Raw genomic sequence first — 20540 nt, 5'->3', positions numbered from 1 at the left:
TGGGAGGAGGGGAGTGGATGGCTCCAGCACGCCTCCTGCCCTGCAGCCCCCACCCTGGCCCCTGTCACCTGCCCGACCTCCCTCCCCAGTTGGAGGGGGAGGGGCTGCCAACAGGTCCCCAAGGAGCCTCCCAGGGTGGGGGCAGGGAGAGGGGTCAGCCACTCACCGAGGACCCCTGCCCCATGGGGACCACCACTCTTCACAGGGATCTGAGGAAGGACCTGGGGGGAACCAGCTGTTAAAGCCCTGCCCCCTACGGCCCAGTGCCCAGAGGTCACAGCCCAGCCAACATCAGAGGTCAGCCCCCGATGGCCTTCCCTCAGGTATTAGAAGGGAGTCAAAGGCCCCCAAACGTGGTCAGGGAAAGCACAGCACTGGGAACCATGAGGACGTGGAGGAGCCGTGGGGGATGCACGGCCAGCTGCCTGCAAGGACCAGGACAGGAGGAAAGAGCTCTTGCGCAGAGGGCAGGCACATGGACAGAAGGCAACCCCACTGCCCTGGCCTGTCCGGGTGGCCCCAGTCCAGGCAGCAGCTGGGACACAGTGGGTGGCATGCTCAGAGGGTCTGGACCTGGAGAGGCTGACCAGCCCGGCCTCTTGGGCTGCAGGAACAGAAGCAAGGCCAGAAGCAAGAGGAGGGCGTGCACTCCAGGCAGAGCGAGTGCAGAAGCAGGGGCTCAGTGGCCAGAGAGCTCGGTGCAGACGGGGCTGGGGGCTCGGGCATCAACGGCATGGCCACACCGTGCCTGAGCTCAACACCATCAGGAAGGTCACTTGTGCATAACAGGCGCTCATGTGACCCATCTCGGAAGCAGACAGGCAGGCAGGCATCCTAGCCCACACCTCCCTCAGGAAGGAACATGGAGAAGGGAGTGGACGGGGAGCCCTGCAGGACAGCAGAGTCCATGGGCTGAGCTGCTGGACGAACACGCCAGCCTGCAGAGCTCCCCCGCCCCAGACAACATAAAGGGATTCAGAGGCCGCTGAAACCTCGTGTGACGCGCAAGACGGGAGAAGAGCAGAACCGTCCGGGGAGGCTGAGGAGCGACGCTGGGCAGACGCGGGCAGGCGCACATGGGGGACACGGCCAGCACAAAGATGCTGCGCTGCAGGCCTTGGCCATGCCTGGTGGCTTGAGAAGTAGGGGGACCACAACCGACATGTCATTGAAGAGCAGCAGCGTCCCCACATGGGCCCGGCAAGCACCTGGAGAAGTAAACCAGGAGGTCTCCAGGAGAGAGGTGGGTCGAGGCGCACACACCCAGCAATTAAGTGGAAGTTTATGCTCTTGACATATTCAGCATGAAGCCAGTGAGGCCTGTTCTCGCTGAGCACGGACCTCGACTACGGGTGCCCCCAGGAAGCCCTCACAGGCTTGGGGCTCCCAGCAGCCTGCTGGTGCCTATCTCAAACAGAGCTGATAACCGAAGCTCAGCAGCAGCTCGGGGAAGACTCCAAGGACACACGGGACAGACGGGGCAGGGCCGGTGGGCACAGGAGGACACGTAAGGAGAGGTCTTGCACCCATGAGACAAGAACGGAGCATCAGCAGGATACATTCTGAGAAAGAAAGCAAGCTCTTCCAAGTTAAAGCTACACGAGCGGTGAAGCAAAAAACCCAAGAGAAGAACCGCAGGATAACAACGGAGAAAACAGCAAGAAAGCAGAATCAGAGGAAGAATTAGAGAATCCATCCAGGAGGCCCAGCAGCGGAATGATGGCTTCCAGAAGGAGACTACAGAGAAACACAGTAGAAAATCACGAAGAACTTGATTCAAGACAAGCACCGAAAACCAGACTTGAGACAGCTAGGCCGTGCTGCAGACCAGCACTACCGATGACCTCCCCCCAGGCCCCACCCATGTCTCCCTCAGGTTTCAGAACCCAGGGCCAAAAGGAAGGTTCCACAAGCCTCCAGAGGGAAGAAATCAGTCACGCACAAAGTACCAGAGGTCGGGTGGCTTCTGACTTCTCAGCAGCAACCCTGGCAGTTAAAAGACAACACAGCGATGCCTTTAAAATTCTAGAGCAAAGTCACTTCTAACACAGAACTGGAACCCAAGGGGCGCCTGGGTGGCTCAGATGGTTAAGTGTCTGCCTTCAGCTCAGGACATGATCCCAGGATCCTGAGATCAAGCCCCGAATCGGGATCCCGGCTCAGCAGGGAGTCTGCTTCTCCCCCTCCCTCTGCTTCTCCCCCTGCTCATGTGCTCTATCTCTGTGTCTCGAATAAATAAATAAAAATCTGGGACGCCTGGGTGCCTCAGATGGTTGGGCATCTGCCTTCGGCTCAGGTCATGATCCCAGGGTCCTGGGATCGAGCCCCACATCGGGCTCTGTGCTCAGCGGGGAGCCTGCTTTTCCCTCTCCCTCTGCCTGCCTGTCTGCCTACTTGTGATCTCTGTCAAACAAATAAATAAAATCTTTAAAAAATAAATAAAAATAAATAAAAAATAAAAATTAAAAAAATCTTAAAAAAAAAAAAAGAACTAGAACTCAATAAAGAGAGCAAAAACAGGGGTACCTGGGTGGCTCAGTTGGTTAAGCGTCGGACTCTTGATTTCGGCCCAGATCATGGTCTTGAGATCGTGAGATGGGGCCCCATGTCAGGCTCCACGCTCAGCGGGGAGTCTGCTTGGGGTTCTTTCCCTCTCCCTCACTTGCTCTCTAAAATAAATAAATCTTGGGGCTCCGGGGTGGTTCAGTCATTAAGCGTCTGCCTTCGGCTCAGGTCATGATCCCAGGGTCCTGGGATCGAGCCCCGCATTAGCCTCCCTGCTCGGTGGGAAGCCTGCTTCTCCCTCTCCCACTCCCCCTGCTTGTGTTCCCTCTCTCACTATGTCTCTGTCAAATAAATAAAATCTTTAAAAAAATAAAAAAATAAAAATAAATAAATAAATAAATTTTGGGGCGCCTGGGTGGCTCAGTCGTTAAGCGTCTGCCTTCGGCTCAGGTCATGATCCCAGGGTCCTGGGATTGAGCCCCGCATCGGGCTCCCTGCTCAGCGGGAAGCCTGCTTCTCCCTCTCCCACTCCCCCTGCTTGTGTTCCCTCTCTCACTATGTCTCTGTCAAATAAATAAAATCTTTAAAAAAATAAATAAATAAATAAATTTTGGGGTGCCTGGGTGGCTGTCGTCAAGCGTCTGCCTTCAGCTCAGGTCATGATCCCAGGGCCCTGGGATCGAGCCCCGCATTAGGCTCCCTGCTCGGTGGGAAGCCTGCTTCTCCCTCTCCCACTCCCCCTGCTTGTGTTCCCTCTCTCACTATGTCTCTGTCAAATAAATAAAATCTTTAAAAAAATAAAAAAATAAAAATAAATAAATAAATTTTGGGGCGCCTGGGTGGCTCAGTCGTTAAGCATCTGCCTTCAGCTCAGGTCATGATCCCAGGGTCCTGGGATCGAGCCCCGCATCGGGCTCCCTGCTCCACGGGAAGCCTGCTTCTCCCTCTCCCACTCCCCCTGCTTGTGTTCCCTCTCTCGCTGTGGCTGTCAAAAAAATAAAGTTAAATAAACAAATCTAAAAAGAGAGAGAGCGTGTGTAAACACATTCTCATTCCTTCAAGATCTTGAAAACTGCACCTCCCGTGACCCCTTTCTCTAGCGGAAGCCGGTGAACGTGCTCCAAAGTGAAAGTGTAAACCAGCAAAGAGGAAGACCCATGATAAAGGACAGAGGCCCAGCAGAAAGACGCCAGGGGATGCCCCAGGTGAGGGGAAGGGAGCTGCCAGGACAGCTCGGCCCAAGGAGGCCAGCAGCCGGTGCTGGGAAATGGGTGCCAGAGGCTGCCACAGGAAGGCGATGCTGATGGAGTGCCTGGCGCATCCAGATGTCCCGAAAGAAGAGTGAGCCACTGGCAGGAAGCCCGGAGTTGAGTCATGAGATAAGGGAATGGAGCAAAGAGCAGGAATTCCAAGGAAAACACAGCAGCCAAGTAAGAAAATGGGACCACGCAGAGTCCCCTTCACCCAGTCCTGCCGACTGACCTCCCCAAGACTGCAGGCGGCTATGTGGGGAGGACAGGTGTATCCTCTGCTCCTTGGCTGAGAAGCAGACACACACATACACCGCCCTAAACTGAGAAATGAAAAAGGAGTACTAGCACGTACTCAGAGATAGGAGAACAAATTCCAAGAATCAGCTGAGCTGCAAGGGACTGTCTCTAGATGGGAGCCCGTGGGGGCAAAGGGCTGCGGGCTTTCCTAACAAGCCATGGAGAGATATAAGTTCACTAAAGATTAAAAAAAAAAAGAAGATAACAGTTGAGTTTTTCTAGAACATATTCTCCCCCCTGAAACGGGTGGGCATGCATGTCAGAGGCTGGGCGGCTCTGGGACACATCCTTTAGACCCCTTGCCTTCAACCCGCCCATCTGTACAGAGAACAGTATGAGGTCTGTTGCCCACATTTCACCAGGAAACCCTGTTGTGACGAGTGTCAGGTTCCGTCCTAAAGCTTTCTCCAAAGTCTTCCGAGGGAGCTCAGCACCAGACACAAGGTTCTTGTGAGATGAGAGGGGTGGGAAATACCTCAACCCAAGGGGTGGGTGGAGCTGTGGGTAAATCCTTAGACTCCTGTCTTTGCAGGGAAGCCACCGTGTGGCACATTCTAGGGGGTTCTGCACAGGGTCTCCCCTGGGAATGACACACGGGGGGGGGACCCACTCAATGCTATGCCCGTTGCTGGCTGTTCTCCCCACCTGGGCTCACATACACCACTCCCACTCCTGTAACCTCCAAGTCTCAGCTTCAGAACTCGAAGTCCGATCAACATACTCAGGGTTTACTTCACACTTCAAAACAAAACAGAGTTTTACAAGGAAAAGCTAGACAACACTGGGGCACCTCAGTGGCTCAGTCGTTAAGCGTCTGCCTTCGGCTCGGGTCATGATCCCAGAGTCCCGGGATTGAGCTCCACATCGGGCTCCCTGCTCCGCGGGGGGCCTGCTTCTCCCTCTCCCACTCCCCCTGCTTGTGTTCCCTCTCTCGCTGTGTCTCTGTCAAATAAATAAAATCTTTAAAAAAACAAAAACAAAAACAGAGTTTTACAAGAAAAAGCTAGAGAACATTGGGGCACCTCGGTGGCTCAGTTGTTAAGCGTCTGCCTTCGGCTCAGGTCATGATCCCAGGGTCCCGGGATCGAGCCCCGCATTGGGCTCCCTGCTCAGTGGGAGGCCTGCTTCTCCCTCTCCCACTCCCCCGCCCTTGTGTTCCTACTCTATCTCTCTCTGTCAAATAAATAAAATCTTAAAAAAAAAGGCTAGAGAATTCTAAATGGGGAGAATAGCATAAATGACAGCATGGAGATAGAGAAAATGAGGCATGTTTCAGGCAGGAAAGCAGAGGGAAAGGTCAAAGGATAGAGGGCGTGTGGGACCAGAGATAAAGGTCTGCCTGCCACCTGAGGAGGTACTAGATCTTGGCGAAGCAGATGATGGACTTGAAGCCAAGAACAATGCAACCAGATCTTCCTCCTGGGAGACTAACAAAGCGTAAGGCTAGAGAAGACCTCAGAAAAGGACCAGGTGGTCTCAGTGGACCAGAACACGATGACAAAGGATCTGGGTAACTTCTGACAAAGAAGAAATCCAGTTCCGCACAGTGTGAGGCAGTCCTGGAAGAAGGTGGGTGGATGGGCGTAGGACGATATCCCAGTGAACAATCCTGTAATTTCCTAGATGATGCTGGAATCAAATTTTCACATTCACCACCCTCCACGACTACTTTCTGCTGCCCAAGGCCTTCAACCTGCAAGTGTTCATGGTGGATGACACGTTCCAGCAAGACAACACAAGCTAGAAGTCCCCGTGTCCGGAAACCCCCATTCTAAAGAAAAAGACCTCACCATCTGTGTGGCGATGGTCAGATGGGCTGTTGAAGGCATGGCTGGTGTATGGCCACACAGCAGAGCCAAAGAGGAGTCAACAGACAAAACAAGGCAAAGGCCTTCCAGGCAGAGGGCTTGGAGGCAGGAGAAAGAACAGCCTAGAATGGCTGGAATGTGCCTAGGGAGAGGACCAAGGCTCAAGCAGGTAGGGAAGGAATGCTCGGAAGGCTGGTGTTTACCCTGAGGATAAAAGGGGAGGGGTGGGGGTGAGTGAGGCACTGAGCCCTGTACCTCAGGAAGGCCCCTATGGCAGGACTCAGAGCAGGGACAGCAGCTGGGAGACTAGGGAACAGTCACTAAGCCTCACTGGTGGGGCACATGAAGGGGGAGAACAAAGAACACAGAGACAATAAAGTGGGCATGTTCCTAGGTTCCAAGCAGGGAAAAGCATGGACGAATGACCAGGAGGAAAAACACAGAACCAGGTGCTGGTTTCCAGCAGCAAAGTGAGCTTAGTTTTTAACATCTGACTCTGTGACGGGAGGCCCGGGGGAATTTCCCGAAAGAACGTCCACGGTTGATAGTTTACCAAGTGCTTAATACAGACCTCACACAGAGCTGAGTACCCTAACCCCCAGACATGGACAGCGTCGTCATGCTCAGTTTAGACTTGAGAAAACAGAGACCCAGAAACAACTAAAGGCTGTCTTGAGTCCCCCAGCTGACAGATGAAGTTAAGGGGCCCGGACCAAACCCAAAGCCCACACCCGACCTCCCCCAACACCCAGCTTGGACTCTGTGTGCACACACCCAGGAGGGACTCCTCGACGGGTGATGTGATTCATCATTGCAGTAAAGAGCCTGTGCTGGAGAAAACCACCATCCCGGAACAAAGATGAGGAATTACAGCCTAACTGCCACCCTCCTAAACTCAACTTGGGGAATGGAACAGCCACGCTTTTCAAAACTCGTTAGGCATCAAGCAGTCCAGAGACACGAGGAATACAGCCTGCTCTCCAAACAACAGTTCAGGAAGAAAGAACATCTTGCCCACAGAGGAGAAAACCCAACAATAAAATGAGATAAAGAATAAAACCAGAGAACTCCCATGGAAAATAAACACGATTCCAGGGGAATGGGCAGATAAACAGAAGGAAAAAGGGGAGGTGTGGGGGTAGATGAGAGCAGCAAGGGAGGATGGACTGGGGAGGACGGACTGGGGCAGCTGGGCGGACAGTGGAGCTTCTTTCTGGAAAGCACACTCACGGGAGTCACAGAGCACAGACAGGTTAGGGGGGATGAGCCTGAGGAGCAGCTAAGGATGTGGCAATCACAAAGTCCCAGCAACCGGTTTCTGGAGCCTGGAGGCAGCCAGAGGGCAGCGCAGAAAGGACATGTAGCCGGGAAGACGCCGAGGCGACAATAGTGAAGGCCTATGGAACAGCTGCAGAGGCAGGGAGACTCTGCCGGTGGGGGGAACACCCGAATGAAAAAGCCTAGGGGCAGGGCCCCGGCCCCATACGGAAGGAGGCCAGCAGGTAAAGCCAGATGCTAGGGCTAAGAGGTGTCTGTGGGAACACAGATTTAAAGCGCTGCTGCTTCTGGAGCTCCCTCTCCTTGAGACTGGGAGCCTGACCTCACCTTGTGATAAACCTCCGGTGGTGAGGTGACCAAGGTGGGGCAGAAGGAGGTGACTCCATGCGACAAGATCCTCCGGGCCACCAGGGCGACCCCCGAACCCACGTCCTCCGTGGCCTGAGAGAAGTCAACGCCAAATCCACCTACAGCCAGAGAGGAAGGTCGCACGGTGCCCAGAGCACCTTCTCTGGGTCCCCACCCCGAGCCGTAGGCCGCACCGTTGATCTGCACGTCGATGAAGCCGGGCGCCAGGATGCAGCCCCCGCAGTCCCGCTGCTCATCCGCCACTCGTCGCTCCTCAAAGAACAGCTTCTCTGGGTCCACAATGCGGCCTTCACGCACCCACAAATCCTCCCTGCGGCCAGAGCCGAGCGGGGCGGGGGCTAAGACCGCCTATCCCGCACGCACGCTGCGTCCCACCCGAGCAGCTTCCGGCCCCGCACCCCACCGGCCCCGGGTCCACCCGAGCAGCGCCCGGCCCCGCACCCCGCGCCGCACCTCTGAGCTCCCGGCCCCGCACCCCACCCGACCCCGGACCCCACCTGAGCAACGCCCGACGCCGCACCCCGCGCCGCACCTCTGAGCAGCGCCCGGCCCCGCACCCCACACCTGAGCAGCGCCCGGCCTCGCAGGATGCGGCAATTGGTGAACTGGAGCACCGGGGCCCGCGCCTCGTCCTGCCCGCCGCGCATCGTGAGCCACCCGAGCGGGAACTGCCCGGAGCCCCACAGCCGAACCCCGCTCCCCGCGCACCCGGCCGACTGCGGGCCACGGAGCTCCGCTGGGCCCACGTGACCCTCAGCTGACTAAGGCGTGTCACGTGACCGGCACGTCCACGTGACCCGCCCGCCCACGTGACCGGCGCGCCCTTCGGTCGCCCTGACGCCGCGGCCCCTACTTGTGCCCGCCCCCCCCCCCCCGCCCCCACACAAGCGGTCCACACAGGGGTCCAGTCACAACCGAGAACTTTATTGGACACGGCTCGGCTCGGGGCCTGGCAGGCCTAGCGCACTGGCCCCGCGGCCCCGGGCTGGCGGGGCTTGAGGAGGGTGGTTCCATCCAACGAGTCTCAGGGCAAACGGTAACCCCACAACGCAACACTACCTAAGATTACTATATAGTTGGGAGACGGAGGGCTGCTCCACAGACGTATGAACAGATCAAATCTTTATAAATAATAAACATCCAGTGAAGAGAAAATGACAACTCTAATTCATCCTTATACACAGAGCACTCTAGGGCAGATGAGTGGGGGCGGCAGAGGCCTGCATCCTCACTGGTCGGGGGCCTGGATGGGTAATGAGTGGGCCCAGATGTCCACGGCACGGGGCGGGCGGGGGCAAGGCCGGGGTAACAGACGATGGGCACTAGGACACTGCGCATTTACAAGACCAACTACTGGGGGGGCAGCTGCCCCGTGCATGTGTGTCAGGCTGTTCATTTTGGAATGAGGGGATGGTCTTTACATCATATTCTGTGGCTGGTGCACTCGGAGAGGGGCTACTTTGTGGAGAGGATGAGGGCAACAATGAGACCGTAGAGGCCGAGCACCTCGGCGAAGATGAGGATCAGGATCATGCCCACGAATAGCCGGGGCTGCTGGGCAGTGCCACGCACACCAGCGTCCCCCACAATGCCAATGGCAAAGCCAGCCGCCAGCCCACTCAGGCCCACACTCAGGCCAGCACCCAACTGGAGGAAACTCCTGGGGGAGAGAGGACACAGGAGAAATGTTAGCCACCTCCTGGGGAAGCCACCCGCCCAACACCCCCTTCCCGGCCCTCCCTGCCCTGTGCAGGGGCCTGACCCCAGGCAGGGCAGGACAGACAGGAGGGACCCAGCACTCACCTGTAGAGGCTGATGCCATCATTCAGGGAATTAGCGATGAGGACTGCCACCACCAGCCCATAGATGGCGATGATACCAGCCATGACCACTGGGATGATGGACTTCATGATCAGTTCTGGCCGCATGACGGACATGGCCGCAATGCCGGTGCCACTCTTGGCTGTACCATAGGCGGCACCCAGGGCTGTGGGCGGGGAGGGGAAGCCAGGTGAGCTCACAGCAGCCGGGGCCAGGACCCAGGGAGGTCTAGCATAGTTGAGGGACCCCTAAGTTATTACAAAGGGGACATGAAGCTGGCACCCAGCCAGGTGGCCCTCAGGGACAACAGCCCCAGCCAGGCATGCAACGAGCCCAGGTAGCCCTTTCTCCACCAGAGGCCCTTGTGGCTACCCAGCCTATCTGGGCTCCTGCTCTGCTGAGAAAGGTTGGCCCCACCACCCAGGGAGCCTCCGTGGAGCTGCCCGCAGCCTACAAGTGGAGCTGTGACAGGTCCAATAGCCCAGTCACATGGAGAAACAGACAACTGGGCCGCTCAAGCCTTGCTGAAGATTCCGGACACCTTTTTTTTTTTAACCACCTGGAGTCCTGGGCGTTTAGGTCAGAAATGGCCTGGCAAAGCAGCAGGTGACTACATCTCAGCAGCCCCAATGTCAGGCCAGGATCAGCCTGTCTGCCTTGGGGCTCTGCCCAGGGACAACATGTGGGAAGAGCCTCACCGCACACAGGGCCTGACAAGTCCTATCTTGGGCCAGAGCTTTCCCAACTCCCCACTGCGCCCAGCCCTCCAGGAGGGCTAGCATCTGTTGTCAACAGGCTGAGTGTATCCTCAAGTGTGGAAAGAATACTCTCTAAATAACCATAAAAAGGGCAAGCCAGGAGAGGACAGGGCACAGGGAGCCATCACCCAGGCAAACCTCCCAGACGCACCCCTGCATGCACAGAGGCCTTGAGCTCACAGAAGCCTAGATTCCCTAAGGCCTCTTATAACCGGGGTGGGGGGAAAACTCTAGCGTGGCCTGTCTCCTCTGATGCTATTCCTTTTCCCTCTTGCTAGATAGGGGGTGCAGCCTTCCTGAAAGCCCTTCTCCTGGCCTCAAAGTCTAGAGTAACTTTTGTACAGAACAGAGCCACACGGGGCCCAGGGGGCTCTTCCGACTCCTGCCCTCCAGGATCCAACTGCACTGCGGGAGCAGAGATTAACACGGCTCAGAGGTGGAAAAGACGAGGACGACCATTTTTCAGCACGTTTTATTCACCCGTTTGGGCCACAAAAAAATGACTACTCTATGCTCATCACCAAGCAGTGAGGAGGTCCGAGGAGCTCTAGCTTCCCAGGGCCCCAAGCCTGGTGAGGACATATATGGCACCTCCAAGCACAGCAACATGTTCTAGAAGAGTGGGGAGGCCGGTGGGGGACTCTGGGGAAGGGGTCCATAGAGAAAATGACGTTGGGAAGAGGTGTGAATGAGCAAAAAGGATTGCAGACAGCATGAATGGAGACATGCACGAATGTGGCACCAGACTGGGAGCTACTTGAAAGAGGAAAGAGGTAGGGGTGGGAGCAGAGGGACCTGTACTACCTCCGCCACTCGGTCCCAAAGGCACCCAGCACCACCACGACTAGGCACTCAGAACCATCAACCCACGGCTCGGGGCTGGTCTTCACGAAGCTTTTCCGGAACTCTCCTGGTCGAAGTGCATTTTGGGGGCTCCTACTGCAGGCCCAGCAGCACATCATGCGGTGTCACATGCACGCAACGGGCCAGCGCCATGGCCCGTTACTCAAGCAGGAGAGCACAGGTGATGTGTGGAAGTGAGTGAGAAATGGATTACTGGGAAGTCAGCATCCCAGATGGTAGGACGTGGCCAGACGTGGAAAGTGAGCTGGGCTCTTCTCCAGGAGGTGGCAGGAAGATCGTGTGGCTGGGGTGGGGAGGCAACAAGACCAACAAAGGGATGAAAAAGGGCCGACCACGAGGGAAAAGCAGGCTGGTCTGGGCAGCAGCAGGTGTCCACAAAGGCCCTGGATGCTAGCTCTGGAGACCAAGCACGACAAGGTCCCAGATCGAGCAGAGGACAGAAAAGAGTGCAATCAGGAGGCAGTTCCAGGAACAAAGCACCAAAGGTAGGGTGCCTGCCAGAAGGGAGGAAGTCAAAGAGATTACGGAAAAGGGGCAACGGACAGCCTGTGGAAGACTTGATGAAGAAAGAATCGGCAGGACTTTTGTCACCAGAAAAAAGGGGAAGCGGGAAGGGAGACTGGGCCCTGAGGAGCAGGCAGCACCAATCCTCAGGGGCCTGGGGCAACCAAAAAAAAGCCCTAGACCACTGATACTGGTTCTCAGTAACTTCCAGAGACCTGCTTTTGGGTCAAGCTCCTTCTGAAAGTACCAGGTTAAGTTCTAGGAGAGGAAAAGATGTACTGGTGACTGGAGGCAGGCCAGTAGCTGGGTACAGAAAAAGAGCTAGGGGGGAAACTCAGGGTTTCAGGAACAAACAATAACAGCCAGAACTCAAGGAATTCTGGGGCAGGAACATCCTGTTGTTCACTGATGTTCCCCTGTGCCTGGCACATAGTAGGAGCTCAATCAAGATTTGCTAAATGAACAAATGACAGCCCCAAGTAACCCACAGGTGGCCAGCCAAAGTAGAATTTCTGAAGGCATTCTGGAGGCAAAGAGCAGAAAAGGCTGGGGGGAAGCGGGTCACAGCAGCCTGTTCAGAAGTGCTGGAAAGTAGGCAGCCCCTGAAGATGTGGAAAGAGGAGGCGTTGGCTAGGAGGGAAGGGGAAGTCCAGACCACTTCTCCCACCACAAATGACCCCTTATTTGCACGTGATGGGAAGGGCAGGGCAAGGCTCACTCAGCAACTCATGACTGGTAGACAGGCCCAGGCAGAGGCGTCAAGAGAGCAGAGTCCCCAGGTCCCTACCCCACAAGTGTTTACAGTCAGCAGAGACTGTTTGGAGCTCAAACGCTCTCTGTACTTGCGTAGTGAGCCTCCCCAGTCCACCAGGTAGGGTGGGGCAGGGCGGAGTCATCAAAACCAAAAACCGGACCTACCCAAGAAGGCCCAGAGGAGACCAGGTCAGACCAGTCTACAGGGTTGCAGCGGGACTAGGACTAACCTTCCTGGGTCCCACATTCCTGGGCCTGGCCCACGTGCCTATCTCCCAGACAGGCCAATTTTCACTTAATTCACCCCATGACCATCAAGACCCAACTTCAAAAGGAGGGTGCTATCGAGAACCTGGAAGGCCCCTTCTCTTTACTGAGAGGAGCACTCCCAATTTTGGGCCTCAGGAAAGGGAAGTCATTCGCTCTTTCATTCACTGATTCAGGCCTGAACTAAAAGACTCCCTTCTGGGACAAAGACCCAATTCCCCCCTCAACGCTGACACTTCATGCCACCCTCTCACTCACCCAGAGGTAGACTCTTGGTAAGTGTGCACACACACAGTGTTGTTGCTGGCCGGCCTCGCAGACACCCATCCTTGGCCCTTAGCCTGTCCGGACCAGCACCCCCATTCCACACAATCCCATGCCTGGGTTCCTGCCAGCTCTTAGGACCAACCCCTCAGCCCAGTTTTCCCAAGCTATCCACACATCCCACAGGACCACTGGTAAACAGTGACAGGCCCTAACTGGAAGAACCTGCCTCTGAGTACAGACGTTGACCCCCGCCGGGTGGCCGGGCCGCCACAAAGGCCATAAGGGCCAGAGCTGTGTACCTCGGAGGGGAGAGCCAGGACCTCATCCATCCCCTGCCCCCACCTCCGCTGAACAGGGCCGGCCCCGCGTCGGGGGAGCTTTCCGAGGTGTGATGTCACACCTGCCTGCAGGATTGGGGGGGGTGCGGAGCAGGCGCAGGACCGCGCGCCCCCACCCCAGCCTCCCTCCCGCCTCTCCTAGGGCTAAGATGGCAGCGGCGCCGCCGCCGCCCCACCCCCGCACCTACACCGACAGGGGCAGGGCTGCCGGCTATCGATCCCCGGGAGACCCCTGGGACCCGCACCCCGGTCCAGCCCGCAGGCCCTGCGCTCCGCAGCCCTCGGGGCCCCGACCCCCGCCCGCTGTCACGTGAGTCCCGGGACCCCCCCAACAGCTCGGAATTACGTCAGCGTGACGTCACACCGAACCCTGGGGACATGCAGGCATGAGCCCCGCGCGCCCCGACGCCCCCAGCCTCCCGGGTCCCTCCTGCCGCGGCGCTCACCGCTGAAGACCATGGCGGCCGAGGCGCCCATGACCGCGAAAAAGGAGGCGTACTCGGGGCCGTTCTTGGCCTCGGACATGTCTGCGGGTGGGGAAAGTGCGAGCTCAGCGGACCGAGGCGGGGGCGAGGACGGGCCGGGCACGGCGAGCGAACCGAAGCAGAGCAGTCACGCAGCTGCGAAGGCGACCCGGCCCGTCTGCCGCTGCGCTCTAAATACCAGCACCGCAGAACAAAATGGCGGCCGCGGCCTCGTCACATGACCCGGGCCCCGCCCCTGCGGGCCATACCACTTCGCGTCGGCGGGGGCCGCCACGGCTTGGGGACGCCCTAGCGGTCCTCTGACCGCTTCCGCACTGTGCCGCCGCCCGACCGGCCCCGACACAGGCGTCCAGCCCCATATCGGCCTCTGCAGATGCGGGGCCGGGCGCCTCTCACACCCCGTGGCGTTGAGCCCGTCCGGCTCCGGAGCGGGGGCGGGGCGGTGGCCCTCTATATTAGCATACGAGGCGGGGCCTGGGTGCCCCGCCTTCTCTGCGGCTGCGCGCGGCGCTGGCAGGTGTTGGGTTCCGAGTGCGACTTTTCTTTACGTTCGCCGTGTGGGGTCGGTCGTGGGCTTCTCACGGCCTTCCCCCAGGGACCCGGGACCGAAGTCTCCCTGGGACGTCTTCATATTTTCTGGAGCGCTCCGAGGGTTCGAGCAGACGGAGCCGAAATGCCAAGTCCAGGTAGCCGGCCTGTTCTGCTCCAGTCCCCGGGAAAGCCCCCACCCACCTGTGAGGTCCTGGCCTCTACTCGCTGCCCTCCTGTGCCCCCGGGGTCGCCCCACCCCGACCCTGTCCTCAGTCTCCTCCAGACACAGACCCCTCCATCTCCCGACCCGGTCTCGGTGCCTTCTCTCCTGGCTTCTGAGGAAAAGGAGCCCCCTCCCCCGCATCTGTCCCCTCAGACCCACACTTCAGTTGGGGGGGCTGTCTCTGCCCCTCAGGGTGTAGGCGTGACTGGTTTTGAAGCCCTGTCGGTGTTGCGACCTGTGGATGCTTCCCCAGGTTTCTGCACGTTCTGGGATCCGTGTCCTCTAGTCTGTGTTCACGCAAAGCTTGCACCTGCAAGGACGCATTTATTTCTGGAGCGGCAGCCAGTGGTTCCCTCCCACCCCAGCACGCAGCTTGGTCAGGGTCTGAAACTGTCCTGCTAATCCCCTGGGGGGTTACCGGCAACCCGACTGGCTGCCTTATCTCTACCCACAAGCTTTGGTTCCCTTTTGTCCCCGGCCTTTGAGAACTGGGTGGCTGTCACCTGGTCCTTGGTCTCCCTTGAACTCTTAAACCTCTCCCTAAATGTGTTGGGTGGCAGCCTTTTCCATGTGGGCAGTGGGGTGGCCACTCCTGGCCTAGACCTCCTGTTGGACTCAGCCCAAGCTTTCAAAGAAACCTCCTTTCTGTCTTCTTCCCCTTGGCCAGGCTGGGTCTTCCATCTTCTGAACTGGCAGCCCATGGGTGCCTGGTCTGTCCTGTTTCAAAAGGGAGGAGGCTACCATACCACTAGAGGCCTCCCCACCTTCCTCTGCCGCCCTCTTCCTTGTCCCAGACTCTGACTTCTGAGAAGAGAAATCTTCACTCTGCATCTCCACCTCACCTGCCCTCCCTCCCAGCCCCCTGCCTTTGCCAAGGTCACCTGTGACTGCCATTTCTTTAAGCTGAGGGATGTTTTCCAGGTGGAGTGGGCTTCTTTGCCACTTCACCACACCCTCCCCTCTCTCTCCAGCTCACCTCCTACAGCTCTGACACCCTCATTCCTTCTTCCTGGGGGCACAAGGAGAAGCAAGGACAGGCCCAGGCCCTGCCTCAGGCTCATTGCCCATCCTGGTGTTCCCAGGGTTCCCCCTGCCCCGCCCGACCCAGGGCAATCACGTCCTCCATCTCACACCATCCTGTCCCTCGCCTGATGGCCCTCTGAGCAAGCAAATGCCCAAGTGTGGGCCACAGACCTGGCCCCTCGCCACTGCGGGCATGGAGGACCCAGGGCCAGGGGAGTGCAGGCCAGGGAGCCAGTGCTGGCTGGGGGACTGTGTGCAGAGGGAGAATTCAGACCAAGGGAAGGGGGATACCCCACCGTCAGGAAGCGGTGCAGTCAAAAACACAGAGGTGGGCAGAGCACACAAGCCCACTGTGGCTGAAATCCTAAGACTCGGGAGACATTTCCCTCCTTGGGCTCAGGGACCAGGTCAGCTTCGCTCGCTGTCCTCTCGTTTTCTGCGCCATGTGAGAGGTCACACTGGGTCTCCGATGGGGCTGCTGACACCTCAAACCAGCATGTCTCAAACTGAGCTCACCCCACCCCCACCTTCCATTCTGTTCCACTCTTTTATTTCCATTTTGGGCAAAAGACACAACCATCCACCCAACTGCTCGCAGCAGAAGCCTTGAGTCACACCACTGCTCACTCCTCGTTACTCACCGAGCCCTGAGATCGTTCGGCTTCCTGGCTCCTAGCTCTGCCCCCACACTGCCGCTGCGCTGCCCTCTGGCTGGGGTCTCCTCACGGCCTCTAACCGGGTTGGCCTGCTCAGTCTTAACCGCCCCACCCCATGCATTCTTCACCAGAAAGCCACAGGATCTTTCTAACTGGCACACCTGACCAGCCACTCCGTTCCTGGAATCCTTCAACATCTTCCTGTCACAGGCTGGACCCTTTGGTGGTCCCCTCCCATTTATCCCCAGCACCAGCCCTCCCCAATCTTGTCCCATCTCGCTGGTCCCTCCTCACCTGTGTCCTTGAGCCTGTGGCTTTCTTGCACCAACTACTCTCTCCTTCCCTTCCTGTATAGGGACGGCTACTCAGTCCTTAGAGCACCACCTCCTCCAGGAAGCCCTCCTGATCTCTCCTCCTCCTTTCTCAGACCCCTCCTTCATCCCTCACACTCCATTATTACCTTTTTTCACTCGATACCTTCTCCACTGAGGGTCCCTGTGCCTCTTTTTCTGCATCCCTGATCCCTGGTAGGATGCCTGGCACATAGAGCTAACGTTTACTGATCACCAAGTGTGTGCCACACCTGTCCTAAGCATTCTTAGTGCATTATATAATCCTCATAAAGACCCTTTGAGGAAGATATCACCATGACTCTCATTTTGTGGACAAGGAAATGGGCCTCGGAGGGTCAAACGTCTTGCCCTGGTCAGCCCGCTAGGGAGAAGTTGGATTCAAACTCTGACTCCCAGCAGGACTGAGCCCATGTGGCTTATGACACCATCTTGTCTCCTACACGAGGGCTTGGGGAGCATCCAGTGACCAGTGACAGGGCCAGGAGGGACCCGGGGCGCCTTCCCCTTGGCCCCCCAGCACCAGGCAGGGGGTGTGGTGTGTGACGAGGGACACACGCCTCTGCCTTCCCCCTCACAGCTAGGTCCCCAGCTGAAAATCACAGCATTGCGAGACCCTGGCCCATCATTGCACAGGTGGGGATTTCTAGGAACAAAGGGAGGGCTTTGGGAAACTCAAGCCAGAGACCCTGATAGGGAGAGATACAGAGGGATGGGGGGAGGGAGTGCCCTGAGTCCCCAAGAATTCTAATGAGGATAAAAGGACCAAAAGGTGGTGGCAGAGGGAAGTCCAGTAGCACTTGGCAGAGCCCCGAGGGAAGGCAGGGGGACAGCTGGGGAGATAAAGACCAGGAATAACTTTCCAAATGATTGGAAAGATGAACTTATCCCAAGGAAGCCATTTCAACAAAGAAAGGAGTAGTCTGGCAGCTGATGGCGGCAGCCTTATCAAGAGCATCAGGACACTGCCGGGTGCCTCCTCCCTGTGGACAGTCCCATTCTTCTGAGTCACAGCAAAGACACGCCACAGGGACATAACGCTAAGAGATGGCACCTGCGCTCTTGCTTGGCTGGATAAGGGCTCCACGTGGCCCAGGCAAGGTTGGGATGAGATCGAACAAGACCGTATTAGTGCCGTGAGGGGAATGGGCAAAGGCGATTTTTCTGGTATGATTTTTAAAAATTAGGGCTTAGGGGCGCCTGGGTGGCTCAGTCGTTACGCATCTGCCTTCGGCTCAGGTCATGGTCCCAGAGTCCTAGGATTGAGCCCCGCATTGGGCTCCCTGCTCAGCAAGAAGCCTGCTTCTCCCTCTCCCACTCCCCCTGCTTGTGCTCTCTCTCTTTGTGTCTCTGTCAAATAAATAAAATCTTTAAAAATAAAAATAAAAATTAGGGTTTATATTGGGGTGCCTGGATGACTCAGTCGGAAGAGCACACGACTCCTGATCTCTGGGTCATGAGTTCAAGCCCCATGTTGGGTGTAGAGCTTAACTTAAAAAAAAAATTAAGAACAAAATGATAGGATTTTTAAAAAGATTTTATTTATTTGAGAGATAGAGAGCGAGAGTGCACAAGCAGGGAGAGGGGCAGAGGGAGAAGCAGGCTCCCCACTGAGCAGAGATCCTGACAGGGGGCTCCATCCCAGAACCCTGGGATCATGACTTGAGCCGAAGGCAGACGCTTAACCAACTGAGCCTCCCAGGTGCCCCCAAAATGATAGGATTTTTTAAAATAAAAAAGTCCCCCATTCCGGGGACGGTGTCCGTAGGCATTCAGAATGGTCCAGCGTTTGACCTACCGTCGTAGGCTGTCCTATAATACAGCCTCTAACAAAACTAGGCTGTCCCGACCCCCTGGTAATAGAATTGTTTACCTTTATACCAAGAAGGTTGGGAAAGCACCAAAATCTGCATGTGGCATGTGCCCAGGCCGACTTCGAGGAGTTCGTGCTGTGAGACCTAAAGTCCTTATGAGGTTGTCCAAAACGAAAAAACACGTCAGCAGGGCCTATGGTGGTTCCATGTGTGCTAAGTGTGTTCGTGACAGGATCAAGCGTGCTTTCCTTATCGAGGAGCAGAAAATCGTTGTGAAAGTGTTGAAGGCCCAAGCACAGAGTCAGAAAGCTAAATAAAAAAATGAAGCTTTTTTGAGTAATAAAAAAAAAAATCAGAAGGCTTAAAAAAAAAAAAAAAAGAAAAAGTCCCCCAAATAAAAACGTCCTCTAGGTAAATATAGCATAGTACAATCAGGACCTGACACCCACCCCCATCACTGGTAGAGGGAGCCCCGGGGCCAGCCCTGACCCCCAGGGGTGGTGTGCGGTCCACTCTCTGGGCTGCTGGGAATGAAGGGGGCCAGGCACCCTGCCTGGCATGGGGAGCAGCTTCTCAGGGTGCCCATAAGGGGTATCGTGTGCCCTGGACCCTCCATTCAGTCTGGCCTCATTCAGGGTTTACCTCCACCAGCCAGAGTTTACAACTGCCTTCAACCCTCAGCCACCCATCTAACATTTATTGAGGCTCTACTGTGTGCAGGCACCAAGCTAGGCTCTGGGATATAAAATCAAGGAAGAGAGCTCTTACCCTGCAGAAGCTTGCAGTCCCGGGGGGCTGGATGTGCAGACAATGATGTCCCAGAACTATGGTTGCTGGACGCAGAGATGATACAAAAGAGGGGTGGGGTCAGGTAGCTTGGACGGCCTTTGAGGGGTGGTCTCTGAACAAGGTCCTCACAGATGAAGGGGGTCCGGAGCAGGAGAGAGCCTGGACCCGGTTTGTCCCTAACTCACAGCCCGTCCCAAGCATGGAACCCGGCTGCTGAGATGGAAGCAGGTGCTCACGTGTCAGTGTGGATGGTCCCTGAGCGGGGGTTAAGGGACCAGCAGGAGGCGGAGGAAGGGTACACAGGTGCGTTCCCTGAACATGGCTGCAGAGGCTAACAGCGGTGACCCCTGGGGCCGCGGGGGAAGATCCCCCACGAGGACACTCAGGCACTGCGTTGACGCTCTGGTAGGTGCACCCTTCATCTGGTCAGAACCTGTCAGACTGGAAGCCCTGGGAAGCAAGTGCTAGATGGGCACAGGGTTCCTCTGGGGGTGACGTCGTGGAACTAGAAGGAGTGCGGGTGCACCGAGCCGCTCACTGCAGAAGGGTTAACAAAGTACTTCCATGCTGGCTAGACGTGGGGACGCGTGCTGGGCCACCACCACCGTGGACCAGGTCCACAGAGGGGCCGCGTGATGGCAGGTGCTGGTGGGCGTGGGGTGGGGGTTGGGGGACCGCCCTGGGGTGGGCTGAGCTCCACACAGACACGGGTCACTGTCACCGAAGCTGAGCCGGCTGAGGGAGGCAGGTGTCCGGAGTGTCAGAGGCTACTGCTCTGCGCCCAGGGCCACCCCTCCCCCGGGAGCAGGCCCATGCCACTGTCTCGAGGTCAATCACAAAGTGACGCTAAGCTAAGCATGCTTACAGGAAGAAGTTGCTGCAGGGAGTTTGGGGGGCACTCCCCCCACCGTGGCCCCCAGAAATGCTCACCCATCTCCCCTCCAGAACTGCCCCTCATGGGACAGCAGCACAGGGGTTGTTGGTCAGGGGCCGCCAGGCTCAAGGCGGCGGCGGGGGTGGGGGGTAGGCCAGCTCCTGGGCCCGAGGGAAAGCATTCTGGGACCAGAGCACCCCAGCTACTGAGGGCTGGGGAACTCCGCCCCCGACCACAGGCCTGTGTAAAGGCCCTGAGGCAGCAGAGGAACTGAAAAACAGAGGGCTGGGCCGGAGAGCCGGCCCTGGGGGCCAACACAGACTTGGGCCAGGCCACCGTCAGGGCGGGGCAGCAGGAAGGGGCTGAGGGGAACCAGAGTGTTGTGGGGGCAGCCAGAGAGAAATGGGGAGCGGCAGGGACAGGGTGCTGCCTGCAGTGTGAGGAAGATAAGGAAAGAGAGAAGCAGTTTCCCAGCACAGGCAGAGGCCTCAGCAGCCCCAGGAGGGGTGGAGGGGTGCCGGCGGCGGGCCAGGCTCCAGCAGCTGACGGGGGGAGCCCCTCCAGGTTGGGCATCTGCCCGGTTGCAGAGAAAACGGGTCTTGCGGTTTTCTTTATAGGATATCAGTACACCCAATTAAAATGCTAGTTATCCAAAAAGACCAAAATTCATGTGGATTGATACAAACTCCCAGATAAAATACTCTCATGTTGCA

At 57.2% G+C, this 20540-nt stretch overlaps 3 protein-coding genes across 7 annotated transcripts in view; 1 reads left to right on the top strand and 2 right to left on the bottom strand.

The window, feature by feature from the left end:
• Nucleotides 1-8251, bottom strand: part of PDPK1 (3-phosphoinositide dependent protein kinase 1) — a 97489-nt gene extending 89238 nt beyond the window's left edge. For 4 of the 5 annotated variants that reach the window (XR_010411783.1, XM_064592367.1, XM_064592368.1 and 1 more), the window contains exons 1-3: nucleotides 8075-8251; nucleotides 7684-7820; nucleotides 7469-7608 (exon numbers count right to left, since the gene is read on the bottom strand). Coding sequence is in view for 4 of the 5 variants with exons in the window: in XM_064592367.1 (XP_064448437.1) it covers nucleotides 7469-7608; nucleotides 7684-7820; nucleotides 8075-8157 (360 nt within the window). In the remaining variant the exon portion in view is untranslated. Of the gene's footprint in view, nucleotides 1-166; nucleotides 222-7468; nucleotides 7609-7683; nucleotides 7821-8074 lie in introns of all 5 variants that reach the window. The other variant, XM_045874752.3, reaches the window with a different exon arrangement.
• Nucleotides 8252-8413: 162 nt separating this feature from the next.
• On the bottom strand, nucleotides 8414-13772 carry ATP6V0C (ATPase H+ transporting V0 subunit c). The gene is made up of 3 exons (XM_045874751.3): nucleotides 13529-13772; nucleotides 9314-9497; nucleotides 8414-9170 (listed from the first exon to the last, which is right to left on the bottom strand). Exons 1-3 carry the CDS (start codon nucleotides 13605-13607, stop codon nucleotides 8966-8968), a joined length of 468 nt encoding a protein of 155 aa, XP_045730707.1. The 5' UTR covers nucleotides 13608-13772; the 3' UTR covers nucleotides 8414-8965.
• A 4312-nt stretch (nucleotides 13773-18084) lies between these two features.
• Nucleotides 18085-18537, top strand: LOC123844372 (large ribosomal subunit protein eL34-like). The gene has a single exon (XM_045874749.3). It carries the CDS (start codon nucleotides 18128-18130, stop codon nucleotides 18479-18481), a length of 354 nt encoding a protein of 117 aa, XP_045730705.1. The 5' UTR covers nucleotides 18085-18127; the 3' UTR covers nucleotides 18482-18537.
• Nucleotides 18538-20540: the final 2003 nt, after the last annotated feature.

Source organism: Mirounga angustirostris, unplaced genomic scaffold (genome assembly GCF_029215605.1).
Source record: "Mirounga angustirostris isolate CCGP_5_RB_7025 unplaced genomic scaffold, mMirAng1.0.hap1 SCAF_5, whole genome shotgun sequence".
Taxonomy (NCBI): domain Eukaryota; kingdom Metazoa; phylum Chordata; class Mammalia; order Carnivora; family Phocidae; genus Mirounga; species Mirounga angustirostris.
This window is presented reverse-complemented; position numbering and strand designations above follow the sequence as displayed.

Excerpts from the sequence above, each read along its gene's own strand:
- ATP6V0C (XM_045874751.3), bottom strand. The coding sequence starts at position 13,607 with ATGTCCGAGGCCAAGAACGGCCCCGAGTACGCCTCCTTTTTCGCGGTC. Across the intron at positions 9,498-13,528 it reads GGCCGCCATGGTCTTCAGCG|CCCTGGGTGCCGCCTATGGT; the intron begins GTGAGCGCCGCG and ends CCCCGCCCACAG. Across the intron at positions 9,171-9,313 it reads GATGGCATCAGCCTCTACAG|GAGTTTCCTCCAGTTGGGTG; the intron begins GTGAGTGCTGGG and ends TCTCTCCCCCAG.
- LOC123844372 (XM_045874749.3), top strand. The coding sequence starts at position 18,128 with ATGGTCCAGCGTTTGACCTACCGTCGTAGGCTGTCCTATAATACAGCC.